The 17,565-nt window shown below is 26.6% G+C and overlaps 8 protein-coding genes across 9 annotated transcripts; 5 read left to right on the top strand and 3 right to left on the bottom strand.

Annotated features, from left to right (window-relative positions):
- The first annotated feature begins 99 nt into the window (after positions 1-99).
- Positions 100-1,772, top strand: LOC103571624 (uncharacterized). The gene is made up of 3 exons (XM_008549838.3): positions 100-258; positions 1,220-1,384; positions 1,454-1,772. Exons 1-3 carry the CDS (start codon positions 115-117, stop codon positions 1,685-1,687), a joined length of 543 nt encoding a protein of 180 aa, XP_008548060.1. The 5' UTR covers positions 100-114; the 3' UTR covers positions 1,688-1,772.
- A 57-nt stretch (positions 1,773-1,829) lies between these two features.
- Positions 1,830-4,429, bottom strand: LOC103571646 (myeloid differentiation primary response protein MyD88). The gene is made up of 6 exons (XM_008549881.3): positions 4,171-4,429; positions 3,886-4,082; positions 3,502-3,725; positions 2,775-2,943; positions 2,541-2,703; positions 1,830-2,462 (listed from the first exon to the last, which is right to left on the bottom strand). The coding sequence occupies exons 1-6, from the start codon at positions 4,281-4,283 to the stop codon at positions 2,093-2,095; spliced, it is 1,236 nt and encodes a 411-aa protein (XP_008548103.1). The 5' UTR covers positions 4,284-4,429; the 3' UTR covers positions 1,830-2,092.
- Positions 4,430-4,498: 69 nt separating this feature from the next.
- On the top strand, positions 4,499-6,303 carry LOC106694178 (meiosis-specific nuclear structural protein 1). The gene is made up of 5 exons (XM_014444502.2): positions 4,499-4,732; positions 5,351-5,472; positions 5,540-5,661; positions 5,728-5,804; positions 6,078-6,303. Exons 1-5 carry the CDS (start codon positions 4,600-4,602, stop codon positions 6,215-6,217), a joined length of 594 nt encoding a protein of 197 aa, XP_014299988.2. The 5' UTR covers positions 4,499-4,599; the 3' UTR covers positions 6,218-6,303.
- Positions 6,304-6,756: 453 nt separating this feature from the next.
- On the top strand, positions 6,757-7,813 carry LOC128667281 (uncharacterized). Its single transcript, XM_053742840.1, has 5 exons — positions 6,757-6,986; positions 7,055-7,176; positions 7,258-7,379; positions 7,462-7,538; positions 7,654-7,813. Exons 1-5 carry the CDS (start codon positions 6,854-6,856, stop codon positions 7,782-7,784), a joined length of 585 nt encoding a protein of 194 aa, XP_053598815.1. The 5' UTR covers positions 6,757-6,853; the 3' UTR covers positions 7,785-7,813.
- An 86-nt stretch (positions 7,814-7,899) lies between these two features.
- Positions 7,900-10,492, bottom strand: LOC103571623 (uncharacterized). The gene is made up of 5 exons (XM_008549837.3): positions 10,226-10,492; positions 9,336-9,589; positions 9,169-9,241; positions 8,881-9,093; positions 7,900-8,051 (listed from the first exon to the last, which is right to left on the bottom strand). The coding sequence occupies exons 2-5, from the start codon at positions 9,345-9,347 to the stop codon at positions 7,900-7,902; spliced, it is 450 nt and encodes a 149-aa protein (XP_008548059.1). The 5' UTR covers positions 9,348-9,589; positions 10,226-10,492.
- Positions 10,493-10,590: 98 nt separating this feature from the next.
- On the top strand, positions 10,591-11,373 carry LOC103571622 (NADH dehydrogenase [ubiquinone] 1 beta subcomplex subunit 11, mitochondrial). The gene has a single exon (XM_008549836.2). The coding sequence runs from the start codon at positions 10,706-10,708 to the stop codon at positions 11,213-11,215; it is 510 nt and encodes a 169-aa protein (XP_008548058.1). The 5' UTR covers positions 10,591-10,705; the 3' UTR covers positions 11,216-11,373.
- A 1,298-nt stretch (positions 11,374-12,671) lies between these two features.
- On the bottom strand, positions 12,672-14,761 carry LOC103571620 (Golgi reassembly-stacking protein 2). 2 transcript variants are annotated; one of them, XM_008549835.2, is made up of 4 exons: positions 14,654-14,753; positions 13,920-14,586; positions 13,520-13,850; positions 12,672-13,321 (listed from the first exon to the last, which is right to left on the bottom strand). In XM_008549835.2, the coding sequence occupies exons 2-4, from the start codon at positions 14,571-14,573 to the stop codon at positions 12,981-12,983; spliced, it is 1,326 nt and encodes a 441-aa protein (XP_008548057.1). In that variant the 5' UTR covers positions 14,574-14,586; positions 14,654-14,753; the 3' UTR covers positions 12,672-12,980. The 2 variants fall into 2 exon arrangements, with proteins under 2 accessions (XP_008548057.1, XP_008548056.1); XM_008549834.3 differs by having other exon boundaries at positions 13,920-14,761.
- A 173-nt stretch (positions 14,762-14,934) lies between these two features.
- Positions 14,935-16,706, top strand: LOC103571619 (40S ribosomal protein S15Aa). The gene is made up of 4 exons (XM_008549832.2): positions 14,935-15,034; positions 15,295-15,429; positions 15,504-15,669; positions 16,511-16,706. The coding sequence occupies exons 2-4, from the start codon at positions 15,297-15,299 to the stop codon at positions 16,602-16,604; spliced, it is 393 nt and encodes a 130-aa protein (XP_008548054.1). The 5' UTR covers positions 14,935-15,034; positions 15,295-15,296; the 3' UTR covers positions 16,605-16,706.
- Positions 16,707-17,565: the final 859 nt, after the last annotated feature.

A 17,565-nucleotide genomic window follows, 5' to 3' on the forward strand; every position in this document is an offset into this window, starting at 1 on the left:
TGTAAAAAATAGACTTGAACTCTATCGCTGGTATTAGAGTTTTTTAAACCATTACATCATCAGAATATAAGTTCAATTGTTGTAGGAGTACAGTATTGTTTATAATAATAAATAATGAGTGGGTATAAACTCCCGAAATGGGATGAACCTGTAACAGTAATAAAAAAAGAACCGGAGAAAAAAGTTGTTGAAAAAGTTGTGAAAAACGAAAGCAAAAATGAAAATACAGAAGCGAAAATTTGGGATGGAGAATGGATGGTAATGATTTTTATAACCTTTAAAAATATACTATTATATTTATTTAAATATTATACTGACATAAAAAATTTTTAATATAATTATTAACTTTTTAAAATTCATTTGTTTAATTACTGCTGTCTACTTGATAAAAAATATAAATATTTAATTTCAAAATTTAAAAAAAATTTCATGTTCATAATTTCGGAGTATCAAATTAAAATGAATAAACAAATAATTATATTTTCGCGCTTTTTTTAAATGAAAATATATAAATTTAAATTTTCAAGTAATATCAATTACAATTTGTTTAATTACTTGATACTGAAAGTAGCAGACCAGACAATTTTGTAATTTTTATAAACAAGTTATTTGTCAATAAAATATAATTATTAAAATATGTCTAGAAGATTTTGTAGAGTTTGAGAAGTAAAATAAAACATTGAAATTATAAGAAGGTGAATAAATTTAAAAAATTTCAAATTTTGTTGGAGATTGTCGGTCTGCGGACATATGTCCGGCTGATTAATTGCTCTGGATTTTCATTCAGAGTACAACGAAATATAAAAATTAAATATCACGTTACACCTCAGGTTACTCTGGTGAACACCATCGTGGCCTGAGTTCCCAGAATTTTTTAGATTTTGTTAATTTTAAGATTGTAATAGAAAGGCTCAACCTAGAATAGAATGAGGTCCAAACTAATTTTCTAGATTTAAGAAATAATCAAACACTTTGTTTTTAAAGACTTCTAAACTGCTAGAATTTACAATATCACTCGGTATTTCATCCCAAAGCTTGATCACTGTTACGATGTAGAATTGGCTATCTGCTTGAGTTACTCCGTTGGAAAAAATTTTTCCAACGAAATGACTGAATATTTAATTTAATTGTAATATAAAATAGATGCAAACATCACAGTCTCATTATTTTCTTAACATAAATCACTTATTTTATAACTTTTTTTGTCTTTAATTTATAGTTGAAACCCTGTCATATGTATGAAGAAGAATATAAAGATTGTAAATCATTAAGAGGTAGATTTTATCAATATTATGTTCATGGCGAGCAATTAGATTGTACTCAGTGGAAGAGAGATTATCAGAATTGTCAAAAGTGGAGAAAAAAGCAGGACGAAGTTGCTTACGTATGTATCAAATATCATGATATTGAAGTTAGCTGACGTCTAATAATTTTTGGATTTTTTTTTAAATAGAATGATTTAGTAGAAAGCGTAAAGAAACGTAGATTAGAACGTTTGAAAAGTCATGTAGCCAACGATACGTGGACGAGACGTACAAAGCCACCAGAAGATTGGAACGAACCATTACCTGAATGGATGGTTAAAAAAAACGAAGGTACATTTCTTGCTGCGAAACAAAAAAGTATCAATGCAGATGGTTATGATCATGGATATGATCAGTATGTACCATCGTGTACAATCCTCTAGTTGTTAAATAATGTAATTATGTAGACATAACAATTATTTTCTAATTAATACAAATTGTTTTAATTAAATATGAGTTTTTATTTAACGAACGTGAAGTAGCAGACATCAGACAAATTTAAAATTATAAATAATCCAAAAAATAATATTTATAAAAAATACACTTATTAATTTTTAAATTTCGTAAATGCCCATTTTTTAAAAATTTCATTTCATTAATTATTTAAAATTTATCTAATGTCTGATACATTTACTCATTTTATTTATTCATCGATACCACAAAAATAATTTCGATTAAAATTTTTTCATTTGTAAAAATAAACTGATAAAAATATTTATCAAATATATATACATGTATATATATTTTTTCAGATATCACAGTTTTAATTGTATATTTTTTGTAACTTGTCAAGATTTAATGACAAATGATTTTATTTTTTTAGCACAAGCTTTTATACTTTTGTGTTTTTTAACTTTCTTTGAAGTTTTTTCCATCGAAATCGATGAAGATTCTAGGCTGTCTAAACCTTCTAACGAAGGAAGTTTTTTAATTAAATCATTCTGACTGTCATCAGACGATAAATTTGTAGGCGGAGCCGACTTGGGGCTTAAATTTTTCTTCGTCCAAGAAAGCAATTTTGATTTAGTCTTTGCAACTCCTGTAGATGTTTCTTTCGAAGTCGTGGGAGTCATTTCAGAATTTAATGACAAAGTCGAAGTACTTGGAACTTCTGGTAGGTTTATTTTTACGTCTTCACACTTCGTATCCACTGAATCACTGAAATAAATTAAATACAGTTAATTAACTGATTATTAATTCATATGTTAACAGATAATTAACTAGTTCTTTAGGTACTTTTTAAGAGTATCATTAGCTACTGTTCTAACAGAATCTTTTAGTCTTCCCCAGAAGTCATAGAGTTTAGATCTGTTGTAATCAAGGAGTAAAGTATATTTTAATTGAGGAGGTAATTCACATTGTTGGTACAAACATGGTATTATTTTTCGATGATTTTGTTCTGTTAAATAATGAAAAATAAAATAATTTATTTAATATTTATTAATCTGATAAATAATTTAAATTTCTTACCTATACCAATAGCTTGAGCATAATTTAAAAAAAATTCATTGGCAGTACTTTTTATAAAATTGGGAGATAGTACAACAATTAATCTATTGCAGCGTTCAGATATTAATTTCATTATTGCCGTATGTTCAAATGTTATTCCGCTTATTAAATCTCTGTCTTTGATACAAAGCTGTAATTAAAATATGTAATATAATTATTGTTCAAATAATAATAACGTGATAGAGTAGAGTGAGCCTATTCGGATCATCCGCGCACTTTTACTCAGCTCTCCCTCATTTAATCTCAGAAATTACGTCTCGAAGAAAAAATCTCAGCAAAAACATTTAAAAAATATCTCCAGACTGAAATGTCTCAGTATAAACGATATTATATGTATCCTATCAACAAATCAATGTGGGATTACATCGGAACTCATGGAAATCCATATAGAAAAGTATGGATTTATGTAAGAATCAATAGGACTTAATATAGGAGTGTATGAATTTATATAGGGAAGAATGTATTACACACCGAGGAAGGAAAGTAGGACATTCAAACCCGTGTGTGTAATTTCCTGCCAGGAATTTAAACTTCCAGTGCAGGTATGGTGAAAAATTGTGTTATTCTTCCTATAAACAGAGGCAGAAATTTAAACTTTCAAGTGCAGGTCGTGAAAAATAGTATCTGTTTAAAAAAATCCATGTGGGATTACATCGGAACAAAAGAATTATAAATTAATTCAAACTACCTTGAGATTATGTTTTTGTTCTAAATATTCAATAATTTGTTCAACAAAATTAGTATCCTCATCAGCAAAAAGTAAAAATGCATCGTATCGCTGCATTGATAAACCAGCTTTGACTCTATATAGATCATCAACAGTCAACATTTTGCTGTCAATATTATTATCAGTCATTTCAGCAGACGTTTCATTTCTCTCCATATGGTCATAATATTTTTGAGCATCTTTAACTGTTAAAAAAATTATTATTATTCTCATAAAATTGAAGGGAATTCGATGATAAATTCTGCTTGAAGTTACAGTGACACATAAAAATATTAAAAAAAAAAAAAAAAAAAAAAAAAAAAAAAAAATAAAACAACTGATTAATTAACTGTCTCTTTAAACTACCAAATACTGGCTGAGTATCATCGACAACATCCCAACGTTCTATTTTTTCTAATACAATTTGTAGATCTTTTATGACAGTTTTTGGATTTTTTTTAGTCACAACATCTAGAATAAATGATATTGGATCTGGATTAGAAGCTATCGCTGGTATTAATTCACCGCCAAATGAAAATAAATCAGCAATTCCTCGCCAATCTCTGAAAAAGTAAAACAAATATTGATTACAAAATCACAATTTATCAATTTTATTTATTAAAAATATATATATATTTCTATATAACTAACCTTGGATATCCATCGTCAGTAGGAATACATTTAATAGGATTTAATAGAGTTGATAATAAAAATTTTGATTCTGAAGATAATGCAATGAGTGGTACCGCTGACATATCTGCCATTTTCTAAATAAATAAACTAATAATAGTACAAATAACAATTAAATAAATATATAACAATACTGTGATTAAAAATTCCAACAAGTGTCATGACGTCATTGCCATTAAAACTAAATATTTAAAGGTTATGAAACGGAATTTAAATTTGCGCGGTTTTAAATTGAATTTAAATTTACCGCCACCTGTGCGGCTTGTAGTTTAATTAAAAAATAAGTGTTTTTAAAAATCTAACCTTGAATAACCGTTAAAAACATTTTATAATGCTACCGTAATTATTGTAAATTGATATTAATAATTATAAATAGTAATTAATTCAAAAATGGATAAAATTTTATCACAACGTGACAGATATATTTCGTCGATACCACATAGTGAACAGATGAAAGAAAAGTTTCGTAATTTTATTGGACAATTAGATAAAATTAATCGTCATAATATTGAACAGCTTACACGTAAGTTTAATTAACAAATTAATTTATAGTTAATTATTATAAATGTGAATGTAATTGACAATTGGGAATTTTAAAAATTTTTAAATAAATAAATAAATCAAGCATAAATGATCCTCAGTGTAAATGTAGCAGATAAGACAATTTTTCAAGTACATAAAAAAATTAAAATTATAAAATTTTGAAAAATGCATGTATGAATTTTTGAATTGTCTAAATGTGTATTTTTTTATTTTGTTTTATAAAAATTTTGTTCTATTATTTTAAAGTTTTAAAAATTGTCAGATGCCAGCTAACTTTACTGTCTTTAAATTATCCTGAAGTTAGCAGACAATTAACGATTTTTGAATTTGGTTTTTCAACAATTTTATTAAAAAAAAAAAAAAAGAAACTAAAATATGGGCATGGAGAAAATTTTAAAAACTCCCGGTGCAATTTTTTAAAATATTTTTTTTAACTCATCATTTTTAAAAACATTCAAAAATTTCTTTCATGTTCATTATTGAAATTTTTTTTTTTTATTTATGTAAAATTTATGAGTAGTCTTATGTCTGCTATATTCACACTCATTAATTATTAATAAAATAATTAATAAATTTATTTTTGTATTAATGTTGACAGAGGAGAGTAAAAAAATTGAAAGACTGAAAGAAACGATATCAGAAAAAGAAGACCAATTATTAGTCGAAGAAAAAAAGAAAAATTATTTAAACAACGAATTAGAAAACCAGGCAGAATTATTGGTAAATATAATTATTTATTAATATCCTGGTATTGTTTTAATCAATAAATATTAATTATTTATTGTAGGAAGAATTACCAAATGAGAAATCGCGTTTAATAATAGAAAAAATGGAATTAGAGTCTAGAAAAAATCAATTGAAGGCTACAAAACCAAGTAATACGGATCAAAAACTTTTAGAACATGGAAGGTAATGTATAATTATTATTTAATTAAGTAATTGCATGTGTCTTTATTAATTATTTATTTATTTTAGAAAAAAATTGGAGTACTACCGCATACTGACCGGCATCAGATGGGACTATCCAATGTTGAAAACTTGTACGAAAGGATGTATCCTTTTTTATAATGAATTAAATAGTTAATGATACTGGAATTAGCTGACGTCTAATAATTTTTGGATTTTTTTAAAATCATAAATTTAAAAAGAAAAATATTTCAGAAAATTTCACCTATAGTTTTTTTAATTCTCTGCATATGCATGTTTTTAGTTTTTTAAATTAAATTGTTGAAAAAAAAAATCCGAAAATTTTTAATTGCTCATTTCAGGATCATATTAATGATTATATTTTTGTATATTATATTATTCCTTAATGAAAGATAAAGATGTAACAAATCGTCAAGACTACACAAAGGAATTCTGTTTTAATGAAGACGACGAAAGAACAGAAGAAAAAATTTGGGAAGAAATTGGAAAATGTGTTGAAATTTATGAAGAAAAAGAAAATTCTGCACCTAATAAATAATAATTAATTATTTAGATTAAGTTATATTTTATATAATTGTATAAATAATGAATTCACTTACAAAATAATTATCAATTATTTTTAGAACGATGTGTAATATATATAGTATTATATTATTTAAAAAATATTTTAATATATTTGTAAGATATTTTTAATAATTTTTATCTATATTAATTAATTAAAATAAAATTTTTATAAAACTGAAGTTAGCAGACGTTTAATAATTTTTGAATTTTTTTAAAAACTAAATTACAACTAAAAAATATTCAAAAAATTGCATCGTTAGCCTTTTTAATTTTCTACATGCGCATATTTTTAGTTTTACTCTTTTTTTTTTTATTGATTTGTTAAAAAAAAAAAATAAAAAAATTGTCAATTGTTTGCTAACTTCGATTATAAAATTTTTAGGTTTAAATTTTTTAAAATTCGCGCGGTTTTTTTCCGACTTACTCTCGTGGTTAAAAACTCGAACTAGAGAATTTTCGAATAGAGCCACAATCTCCATCTTTTATAAACGTAAATATTTATATTTGAAAATATTTTCTAACCTCTGTTATTAAATTCAATAACAAATAATGCAACACTTGTTATCAGTTATACTATTAATCAATTAATACAATAATAAATATTAAAAAAATGGATAAAATATTGGCACAGCGCGAAAAATATTTTTCTTCAATTCCAGAAAAAAAAGATACGAAAGAAAAATTTCGTAATTTTATATCGCAACTAGATCAAATTAAGTATAAAAATTATGACCAATTAGCCGGTATGTATTTTTTAAATTAAATAATAATATTTTGAACTAATGATTGATTTTATTTTTAAAAAATTAAGATCAGAATAAAATAATTGATGATTTGAATGACAAAAATAAACGGCACAAAGATAAATTATCTATTGAAGAACAAAAATTAAACTGTCTGCTAAATGATTTTGAAAATCTGATAGACCCAATGGTAAAAAATTATTTTTAAACTTAGTTATAATTAATATATATTAGTCATACATTTAAATTACTTTTTTTTTTTATATTGTAGGAAGAATTAGGAAATGAATTGAAATTTTTAGTATTCGAAAATTTGAAGGATGAATTTAAAAAAAATGAAATGAAATCTATAAAACCTAGTCCTAGAGATAAACAAATTTTGGAGTGTAGAAGGTAATTCCATTAAATATTTACTTATTGTCTGTGTAAATATTATTTACGTGACTGAAATTCAATTAAAAATGTTTTTGTTTAGAAAAAAACTGAAATATTACAAAGACTTAACTGGCATCGCGTGGAATTATTCAACTATAAAGAACTGTACTGCTGGATGTATCCTTTTTTACGTCAATTCAAATTTATCTAGGTGCCAATTGTGTCCATTTATTATTTATTTACCCTCTTGTTTAAATAAAAAAAATTAATTATTCCTTAATTGGATACTTAGTCGTTTCAAATGGCCGCGATTACATACAATCGTTTTGTCTGGACAAAAATGACAAAAAAACCGAAATAAAACTTTGGAAAGAAATTTCAAAGTGTGCTGGTAGTCATGTGGAGAAAATAAGTTATGATTAAAATAAATAAATTTATTAGCTATGAAAAAAATAAATAATTTATAAGTGTACAAATGCATTATTTATAAATTTATAAAATTAAATATCTCAATTTTTGATGTTGATATTAAATAAATTTATCGGACTCTCTGGATGTTTCTCATAAATGTCAGTAAATAATAAGCAATTGACCATGTTAGGACACAAATTATTCCAATGACTGCAACTATTGATAATACGCAAAATAGTATTGAACATAATACTGTTGCTCCAACTGAAAGTACTGCAACTGTAATAAATAACGAACCAAATTGTTATCAATTATTTGAATATTTATAAGTGCAATGGAAGTCTACGGTTTCCGGGGCGCAGTTAAATGACCGCAAATTCTCGTAGAACTCGACGAAATAAAATTTGTTCCCAAAAACCTATAACTTCTTAAAAAATGGATTAATTCAAACGTTTTTTCTTTTTCAAAAATTGCGACTTTCCGGAAAAAATACAAAAAAAGTTGAAGATATTAAAATCTAAAATTTATCACTTTTTTGAAAAAATCGTATTTTTCTCGAAAACTAAGCAAGATATCGAAAAATTTTATTATTAAAAAAAGTCATTTCGTGGAGTTCTACAAGAGTTCGCGGTTATATGGCGGCACTACGGAAACCCCAGTGTAATTTATGGTACTGAAGTCAGCCGACGTCTAATAATTTTTGGATTTTTTTAATAACAATAAATTATGAAAAAAAAAAATATTTAAAAAATTGCACCTATAGCTTTTTTATTTTTCTTCATGTGCATATTTTTAGTTTTTTTTTTTTGCAATTGATTCGTTGGGAAGAAAAATTCAAAAATTGTTAATTGTCTGCTATCTTCAGGATCATTGTAATTTTGACAGCAAAATTTTTACACCGAGTAATTTACACTAAGGTAAAAGACCTTGTACCCGATCAGGGAACTAGTACCTGATCATTCCATATATTTGTATATCTATATTTAGTAAAATTTAGTAAATATAGATATAAAAATACGAGTGATCGGGTACTAGTTCGTTGATCGAGTACTAGGTCTCTTACTTTATACCAAGTTCAAAAATTTCAGTGCGTGTTGAATAAACGTACCTTGGACAATAATGAAACCAGTAAATGCAAATGCAATGTTAATAATAGTAAATGATACGAATAAAAAAATAGGTATTGTAAATGAAGCCAATATTAAGAGACAAATAGCTGATAAGACTGGATGAGACATTAAATATTTTATAACTTGATCAAAAAATTCATAAACTTTTGCATCAATCATAAACTCATTGACATTTTTCTTCATTTTCGCATCTGTAATTAATAAATAATTTATATTATTTTATTGGTTAATTATTGTAATAATCCATAGGAATTTTTTTTACTTACATTTGCTAGTGATTGATTTAACATAATTATTAAATCCATCATGATCACGATCTACAGACTCCATTGTATTTCTCTATAATTTATTTATTAACAATCAATAATATTGTATTTTATTAATAAGACGAAATTTATATAGCTATGATAATGTTTATATTTAAATTACTTACAAGATTTGTCATTGCAATAATTTACTAGGTTACTTAGATTTAAATGTTAGAAATGTCACAAGTAAATAGCAATATTAATTTAATTTTAGTTTTATAGTTAATAATTTATTGCCACAGAAATTTTATTAATCCTTCATAAATGTTTTGATGAATATTTAATGATGTCTTGAATACGCGCAAAAATTGTACATGCGCAACATGTTGGCGCATATAAGTCGTTTGTCAACACGGTCATAAATTTTCTTTTAATTTCACTTTTGAAAGGCAGATCAATTTTTTTTTCAACAGAAAATTTATTTATTAATTTTGAATTAATCATTTTCGCGCTACTTTCATATTCGGCTCATGAAAAGCAATTATTTTGATTTTAATTTAAAAATTAATTTAAAGTTTATTACGATACTGACAGTCACAGACATCAGACAATTATGTAGCAGACATACAATTTTTTAATTACGTATAAAAAAATTAAATAATTAAAGTAATAAAATTTAAAAAGTGCATGTACTGAATTTTGAATTTTTTAAACATGCATTTTTTTATTGTTATTTTATAAACATTTTAACTTATTATTTAAAAGTGTTAAAAATTGTCAGATGTCCACTGACTACTGTGATCAGACAATTTTTTAATTTTTATAAACAAGTTACTTGCAAACAAAATACTATTTTTAGAATATCCATTAAAAGATATTTAAAAAAATTTTTATCCACAATTATTTAAAGTTTTTTCTAAAAATACTTATTTATTTCTGCTACTTTCAGTATCATAATTTATTTATAGAAAATTTTAATTCAAATTACAGCACATGTTAATTTTTTATTTTGAAAAAATAAAATTTATAATAACAAAATTAAAATTGTAAATAAACAAGTTGTTTGTTATTTTACTTTACATAAATATTAGAAAGTACACGTCAATGTCTAGTTCTGATTCAAAACTATGATTGAGTTCTGATTGGAACTCAATCGAAATTTCTATCAGCCCTGGTTAAGAAAAATTATTTGGAACGATTCAAAACAATTTTAAATGATTTAAAACAATTTGAATCTACTAATATGTTATGCAGTTAACATGAAGCAAATCTTTTTTTTGTAATCAGGGTTTTTTTTTTTTTTAATACAACAATAATAAATATTTACATCCCACACTTTTTCAAAAAATTAGCTCTAACTTTTTGCAAACTAAAAAAAACAGACTTGTAATTTTAAATAAAAAAAAAACCCGCCCACTAGATGTCGTAACAGAATGAGTTCTAACCTGTCCAAGTACAAAAATCGTGGATCGTTTCGTAACAAATCCAAGTGTTGAAACAAGAAACGAAAACAAAAAGTTAAATAAATAAATAATTGTCATAAATAAAAAAAAAAATGGCAAACTTGGTACGTCTCAGTACAAACCAACTGCTGCGAAGTGGCTTGTTGAAATCATTAGTAAAAACTCGTCAGTTAACAAAGCCAGTATCAATACCACAATTAGCAGCAATACCATCACTGCGTTTTATCAACACTTCATCAAAGCCACCGCAAGCTCAATCAGGCACCAGCTCTCCTGTAACACAAACACAAACATCTCATGAAGTAACAGAAACCAAACACTGGATCAGTTGGGGCTTTCATGAAGAAGAAGAATGGCTGGACAGAATGTTAGTACACGCAAACTTTTTCTTCTCCATCACACTTATTTTTATTTGTGGTGGTTTCATTTTTTGCTATCTACCTGATCCAAAGTGCCGGGACTGGGCTCAACGTGAAGCTTACCTGGTGCTTCGGTACCGAGAAGATAATGGTCTGAAACCGATTGAGCGAAACCTCATCGACCCGTCAAAATTCACTCTGCCAACTGATGAAGAACTTGGTGACACTGAAATTATTATCTAAATTACTTTGTTACTAAAAAAGAAATTTCTTAAAATAATTAAAAATAAGAAGAAATGAAGTTTGTTATATTATTTATAAATAGTAATTTTAAAAAATATGTAATGATGTAAGTCATGTAAAGTGGGACAGAATATAATCATGTATACCATTTAAAAATATTTTATAATCTTGATAATTGTGAATGTAGCTGACAGACAATTTTTTATTTTTTAAATAATTTAAACAATTTTTAAAAATGCGCGCGCTTATTTTTTTTTATTTAAAACGTATTTTTAATTTTTACTCGGCTTACATTTTATTTATTTATTTAAAAATTTTAAAAATTGACACTTGTCAGTTACGCTCACACTTGTAATTATTTTTTATAAATAATCAGGTAGATAAATAATGATCCTGAAGTTATGAGTGTGTGTAGCAGCCATCAGAAGATTTATAAATTTCAAATAAATTAATTTATTAAAATAATACGCTTACTAATTTTTTATCTAAAAGAGTGTGAATGCAACTGACAATTTTGAATTTTAAAAATTTGAAATAAGTAAATTAAATCGAATGAAATTTAAAAAATGCGCCCTTTTTAAATTTGAAAATTAGTAAGTGCATTTTTTTTATAATTTAAAATTTGACTTACCTGCTACATTCCCATGAGTGTAAATGTCACTGACAAGTGTCAATTTTTCAAATTTTTCAATAACTAAATAAAATGTAAGTAGAATACAAATTTTAAAATACGTATTTAGATCAACGAAAAATCGCGCACGCATTTTTTTAAATTTCATTATTTTAATTTATTTAAAATTTATAAATTGTCTGATGTCTGCTACATTCACATCTAAATACGCACGTTTAAATTTTTATCCTACTTGCATTTTATTTATTTATTCAAAAATTTAAAAAATCGACACTTGTCAGTTACATTCACACTCATAATTATTTTATAAGTAATCATCCAGATAAATAATAATCCTAGTTATGAATGAATGTAGCAGACATCAGACATTTTTTAAATTTTAAATAAATAAATTAATTTAAATAATGAAAATTGAAATGCGCGCACTTATTTGTGATCTTAAAGTTAGCTGACTAACAATTTTCAAATTTTTTTTTCAACAAATCAATTAAAAAAAAAAAAAAAAAAAAAAAAGCACTTGTAGAAAATTAAAAAAACTATAACTGCAATTTTTTAAAAAATTTTCTTTTTATAATTTAGTTTCAAATAAATTTCAAAAATTATTAGACGTCTGCTAACTTCAATATCATACTTATTTTTCATGATCTAAATACGCATTTTTAAATTTTTATTCTACAGTTTACTTATTTATTCGAAAATTAAAAAAATTGACACATGTTAGTTACATTTACACTCATAATCTTATCACGTACTATTTTTTTTCTTGTTATAAAACTATAATTATTATTAATTATTAAATTAATATTGAGCATAATTAAACCCAAATCATTTTGCCATACATATTTATTGATTATAAACTGATATATTTTGTTAAATTATTATTTAATATTAATAATTATTAATAACTTTTAAAATTTAAAAAAAATGATAATCCAATCGTATTTACATCGAGCCTTAGACTTTAAAATAATTAGCTCATTAATTATTATTATTTTTCATATAAAATGGACATGTCAGCATCAATTTATTATAAAATATTTTTAGTATCTCCATTTATTTGAATCCTCTTGACAATTCAATCTGAAAATAATCCAGAGGAAGATGTTAGTGATAATTATAAAATAATAATTAATTTTATTGTGCCGTAGCAGATGTTGGAATAGTGACACTCGTGTTGTTTGTCATTTGGTTTTGATCTTGCATTGGAAAGAAATTGCTCGTTTGTGGTAAGCTTGCACTCACGGTGATGGGTGGCATGCCAGGAAGTGAAATTGGTGTCGTTACCACTTGAGACTGGGGTAAGTACGGCACGTTTGATGTTGGAATATTTGTTTGCTGCGGCATTGCTGGTGGGTTAAAGCTATACTGAAGACTTGGTGATGAATCTGGAATAGATGTATCCACAAGGAACGATTGCGCTGGTGGTGCTACTGGCATTCCAGGTATACTCGGAGTATTTTGATACATCGACGAATCTAAAATAAATAAAATAAAATTATCATGGGAATAATTTTCCCCTACTATTTTTTACTCGGCGATCACTCGGTTTTCTGCATGTCTGCGTCGTGTTAGTGCCCGCAGTCCTTTTATAAGTTAGTTGACGTTTGTCATTTAATTACGTACGTAAGTAACTTATAACGAGGTCGTACTGTAGTCTAAATTAATAAACATACTCTGGGAATAATTTGGTTGGTTGAAGAAGTTAACTGCTGGATTGGTGGTTGTTGAAGCACCAGCAATTGCAGGATCAATAAATTTAGGTGGTGCTGATGCATCAATTGGCATTGTCTGCGGCACTGGTACCGTGGAAATTGGTATCGTTGGTGTGGCTATTGATGAAACGACAGTAGTATCAGCTGGTTGCATAATACCCGATGATGTCGACATGTAGTTAGGTGGTATTGCAAAACCTGGTGGTACAGCTGTTACTGCAGGATTGTTATTAACTTGCGGCTCATAATTAACTGGCTGTGCTTGCGCAGCTATTGGGGTTTTAACTGTTGTCTGTAAAATAAATAGTATTTTAAAATTTATTATTTACTCAATGATTATTTAAATAAGTTGACTGATTACCTGATATGAATTTGGATACATTTTGTTATCAAATAAATTTCTTACAGGTATTCTATGAAGATAACCGTAACCGATACCACAACCAAGACTACCTTCGCCCCCCCATTTAGAATTTGGTGTGATCGTAACTTCACGACACGAATCATCAGTGGTATTGTAGACATATAATTTAAGCGGTCGGGCTTCATGAGCTTCAATCAACGTAAATAAGTCTTCGCTTTCATGTAGAGCTGAATCAGCACCAATAATGTAATCAGTAAATGATCTAAGACCAGCAAGCTCTGCTGGAGATGACGGATGTACCTCTAACACATGCCATACGTTTTCATTGGCACCTTCGAATGAACAGAACCGTATACTGACACCCAGCAAACCATGACCTCCCCACGTCATACTCGGTACTATTGTCGTCTGTCTGACAGTTTGATTCTTACTATTGTAAACCGTCAGCTGCAATTCTTTGTCTATGTTTGTTTTCAAAATATCCTTCAGTGTATCATTGTCCTGGTCTAGTCTTATGTTACCAATAGAAACGATGAAATCAAAAAATGCCTCCAACCCGGCTTTGTAACCTGGTGATCCAGCTTGTACCCTCAGGACATGGTAACCCTCGGTACCGCCACCAGGTACTTCGAGACTTTGTGATGAGCCCATTATTTTTTTTACACTTTAAATATTATTTAAAGTTATTAAATGTTATCATTAATAATTTACTTATCAATATATTTAAATACTTGTATATATTTATAATGAAATTTAATAATCAATGTCAAAATTACGTGGCACTATAAATGTACTACTTCGTAATGAATTATTTGATGACGTTACGAACTATCTGGGTAATCTACAAACATCAGGAATAGCGAATAATATAATAGTCCATTCCTGTTTTTAAATTTAAATTAAGTGACATCTTGAGTGTCAATACTGAATCCATTTTAAATTTTAAAATTTCTTCAAATTATCTGTTGTCGGTAAAAATTTTAAAGTTCCGATCTATGGAGACGATGGAGACTTTAACTTCCTGCGTGCGCGCATTGATGGTTTCGGTCCTTTTACTCGCTGGCTAACCTCTAGCTCCAGTCGGTGCGCGATAAACAAAATTTAAATCGCAGGTAATCTTTGTTTAATTTATCAAATAATTGTCTATTTAGTGTTTTTTAAATTAATTAATTGTTGCAAAATAATTATCAGCAAATATTTTTTATCTGCGATATTTATTTTTATGATTTTTGTCATTGTGAAGTAGAGTGAAGAAGTGGGGTTATGATTTACTGTAGCCATTTAAATAAGACTATTGTTTAATTGTTTATTTGCGTGTTGATAATTTAAATGTTGATAATTTAAATTTAAATTTGAATTTTTTATTTTGCAGCCATGGTGCGAATGAATGTACTCAGTGATGCGCTCAAAAGTATCAACAATGCCGAGAAACGTAACAAGAGACAGGTTCTCATCAGACCTTGCTCCAAAGTTATCGTCAAGTTTCTTGGTGTCATGATGAAGCATGGTAATTTTTGTTTTAAACGATAGTATTTGGTTTGTTTATTTTTATTGTTTTTATAATTATAATTTTGATGATAGGTTACATTGGAGAATTTGAAATTGTTGATGACCACCGTAGTGGTAAAATTGTTGTCAACCTCTCTGGTAGATTGAACAAGTGTGGAGTTATTTCACCAAGATTTGATGTACCAATTACTGACATTGAGAAGTGGACCAACAACCTTTTGCCTTCTCGTCAATTTGGGTAATTTTAGATTTTTTTTATTTACTGTAATTTTATCTGTGAAACCAGTAGACTAATTTATGATCCGGAAGTTAACAGACAATAATATTCGAATTTTTTTCTTTAACGAATCGATCATAGAAAAATGCACATCGAGGTTCTAATTAGCAAATTGTCTAACTCCATTTAAGCGAAAAAAAAGTAACTGGAATTTTTTTTTTTTTCATCTAAAAATTGATTTCATATCTAGTATATGTATAAAATTTTTGTCTAGGTACTCAAATAATATTTTTTCCGACTATTACTATCTGAAAATTGCACAGAATCATCTACTTAAAAATATTAAGTTAGACAATTTGCTGATTAGAATGCCGACATGCAGAAAATTTTAAAAAATTATAAATGCAATTTTTTTTTATAATTTATTGCTTTGAAAAAAATACAAAAGTTACTAGACTTCGGCTAACCAGTATCATACTAACTAGTATCGGATGAGTAGTCGGGTACTTGTTCTTTGATCAGGTACTGGGTCTCTTACCTTATCACTAAAAAAATTTTAATTCATTTAAAGAACTTTCCATAATCTTTGCTTACAGTTTTAATTTAATATATTTATAAATAGATTCTCTTATTCATATGTCATTTGTTTCCAAAAACTTTAAAATTGTTGATGTCTGCTACCATCAACATAATTGATTTTTATCATTCAATTATTTTTTCTCTTCTATAAATAATTAAAGTAAAAGACCTTGTATCCGATCAGGGAACCAGTACTCGGAGTGATCGGATACTGGGTCTCTTACATTTATATCTTTTAGTCTGACCAATTGATTACAATTAATGTTAATTTTTTTGTTTACAGATACGTTGTTTTGACAACCAGTGGAGGCATTATGGATCATGAGGAAGCAAGAAGGAAACATTTAGGAGGCAAAATCCTTGGTTTCTTCTTCTAATTATTAATTTATAATAAATAAATACAAAAAAAAACTTTGTATCAACGTTATAAATGATATCTCCATAACAACTCGTCATTAAATGTTGATGCAAATAAAAAATACGTATTTTTATTACTTCATAAATGAGTCCTTCAATTAAATTATTTAGTAAATAATAAGTTAAATTAATTTTACCTGGAAGTTATAAATAACAAAAAATACTTGCTCCCCTCTTTAAAACTTCCCCTCAATTTATGTTTTACAAATTAAGATTAAATTATCCAGTCTTCAATATAACTAAAAATCATGTACATATTTTTTTTTGTAATTGAGGTATTGACAAAAAATCTGAAAATTGTTAATTGTCTTCTAACTTCAGGACCATAAATTAGCCGACGTCTTATAATTTTTGAATTTTTTTAAAAACCATACATTTAAAAAAAAATATTTCAGAAAAATGCGCCTATAGTTTTTTAAATTTTCTACATATGAATTTTTTTTCTTTCTCTTTTTTTAAATTACATTGTTGAAAAAAATTTATAATTTTTTGATCTTCCAACTTTAGGAATGCGTGTGAATATGTAGCAAACATGAGCCAGCTTATAAATTTTAAATATTAAATTCAAAAAAAGCGCGCACTGATTTTTCATTTATTTAAATTTGCATTTTTTAAATTTTTATTCACGCTTTATTTCTTTACTCAAAAATTAAAAAAATTCCCACCTGTCAGTTACATTCACACTTATCTTCAGGATCATCCCTTCTACAAATCATCAAAACGTTTAAAAATTTTTTGAAACCTTAAATTAAATTAATTTTATACGTATTTATAATTACTGACAAGTTTCGCGCAAAAGAGTAGGGGTATAGTGCGCTGTCAAAATATTTATCTTAAAAAATAATTAAAAGACCAAGAGATGTCACTAGAAGTCTATTTAAAAATTTTTAAATCCCCGCTCTTGAAAGTAAATACATACAG

The sequence above is a fragment of the Microplitis demolitor genome, chromosome 2 (genome assembly GCF_026212275.2).
Source record: "Microplitis demolitor isolate Queensland-Clemson2020A chromosome 2, iyMicDemo2.1a, whole genome shotgun sequence".
Classification (NCBI taxonomy): domain Eukaryota; kingdom Metazoa; phylum Arthropoda; class Insecta; order Hymenoptera; family Braconidae; genus Microplitis; species Microplitis demolitor.

Coding starts and splice junctions, on each gene's coding strand:
- LOC106694178 (XM_014444502.2), top strand. CDS start 4,600: ATGGATAAAATTTTATCACAACGTGACAGATATATTTCGTCGATACCA. Junction 4,733..5,350: donor TAATATTGAACAGCTTACAC/GTAAGTTTAATT, acceptor TAATGTTGACAG/AGGAGAGTAAAAAAATTGAA. Junction 5,473..5,539: donor AAAACCAGGCAGAATTATTG/GTAAATATAATT, acceptor TATTTATTGTAG/GAAGAATTACCAAATGAGAA.
- LOC103571623 (XM_008549837.3), bottom strand. Junction 9,094..9,168: donor TAAATCAATCACTAGCAAAT/GTAAGTAAAAAA, acceptor TATTAATTACAG/ATGCGAAAATGAAGAAAAAT. Junction 8,052..8,880: donor TGGTTTCATTATTGTCCAAG/GTACGTTTATTC, acceptor TATTTATTACAG/TTGCAGTACTTTCAGTTGGA.
- LOC128667281 (XM_053742840.1), top strand. CDS start 6,854: ATGGATAAAATATTGGCACAGCGCGAAAAATATTTTTCTTCAATTCCA. Junction 6,987..7,054: donor AAATTATGACCAATTAGCCG/GTATGTATTTTT, acceptor TAAAAAATTAAG/ATCAGAATAAAATAATTGAT. Junction 7,380..7,461: donor CAAATTTTGGAGTGTAGAAG/GTAATTCCATTA, acceptor GTTTTTGTTTAG/AAAAAAACTGAAATATTACA.
- LOC103571620 (XM_008549834.3), bottom strand. CDS start 14,573: ATGGGCTCATCACAAAGTCTCGAAGTACCTGGTGGCGGTACCGAGGGT. Junction 13,851..13,919: donor TGTATCCAAATTCATATCAG/GTAATCAGTCAA, acceptor TTTATTTTACAG/ACAACAGTTAAAACCCCAAT. Junction 13,322..13,519: donor CCAACCAAATTATTCCCAGA/GTATGTTTATTA, acceptor TATTTATTTTAG/ATTCGTCGATGTATCAAAAT.
- LOC103571619 (XM_008549832.2), top strand. CDS start 15,297: ATGGTGCGAATGAATGTACTCAGTGATGCGCTCAAAAGTATCAACAAT. Junction 15,430..15,503: donor TGGTGTCATGATGAAGCATG/GTAATTTTTGTT, acceptor TTTTGATGATAG/GTTACATTGGAGAATTTGAA. Junction 15,670..16,510: donor TTGCCTTCTCGTCAATTTGG/GTAATTTTAGAT, acceptor TTTTGTTTACAG/ATACGTTGTTTTGACAACCA.
- LOC103571624 (XM_008549838.3), top strand. CDS start 115: ATGAGTGGGTATAAACTCCCGAAATGGGATGAACCTGTAACAGTAATA. Junction 259..1,219: donor TTTGGGATGGAGAATGGATG/GTAATGATTTTT, acceptor TTTAATTTATAG/TTGAAACCCTGTCATATGTA. Junction 1,385..1,453: donor AGCAGGACGAAGTTGCTTAC/GTATGTATCAAA, acceptor TTTTTTAAATAG/AATGATTTAGTAGAAAGCGT.
- LOC103571646 (XM_008549881.3), bottom strand. CDS start 4,283: ATGGCAGATATGTCAGCGGTACCACTCATTGCATTATCTTCAGAATCA. Junction 3,726..3,885: donor TGATACTCAGCCAGTATTTG/GTAGTTTAAAGA, acceptor TTTTTTTAACAG/TTAAAGATGCTCAAAAATAT. Junction 2,463..2,540: donor GCTAATGATACTCTTAAAAA/GTACCTAAAGAA, acceptor AATTTATTTCAG/TGATTCAGTGGATACGAAGT.
- LOC103571622 (XM_008549836.2), top strand. CDS start 10,706: ATGGCAAACTTGGTACGTCTCAGTACAAACCAACTGCTGCGAAGTGGC.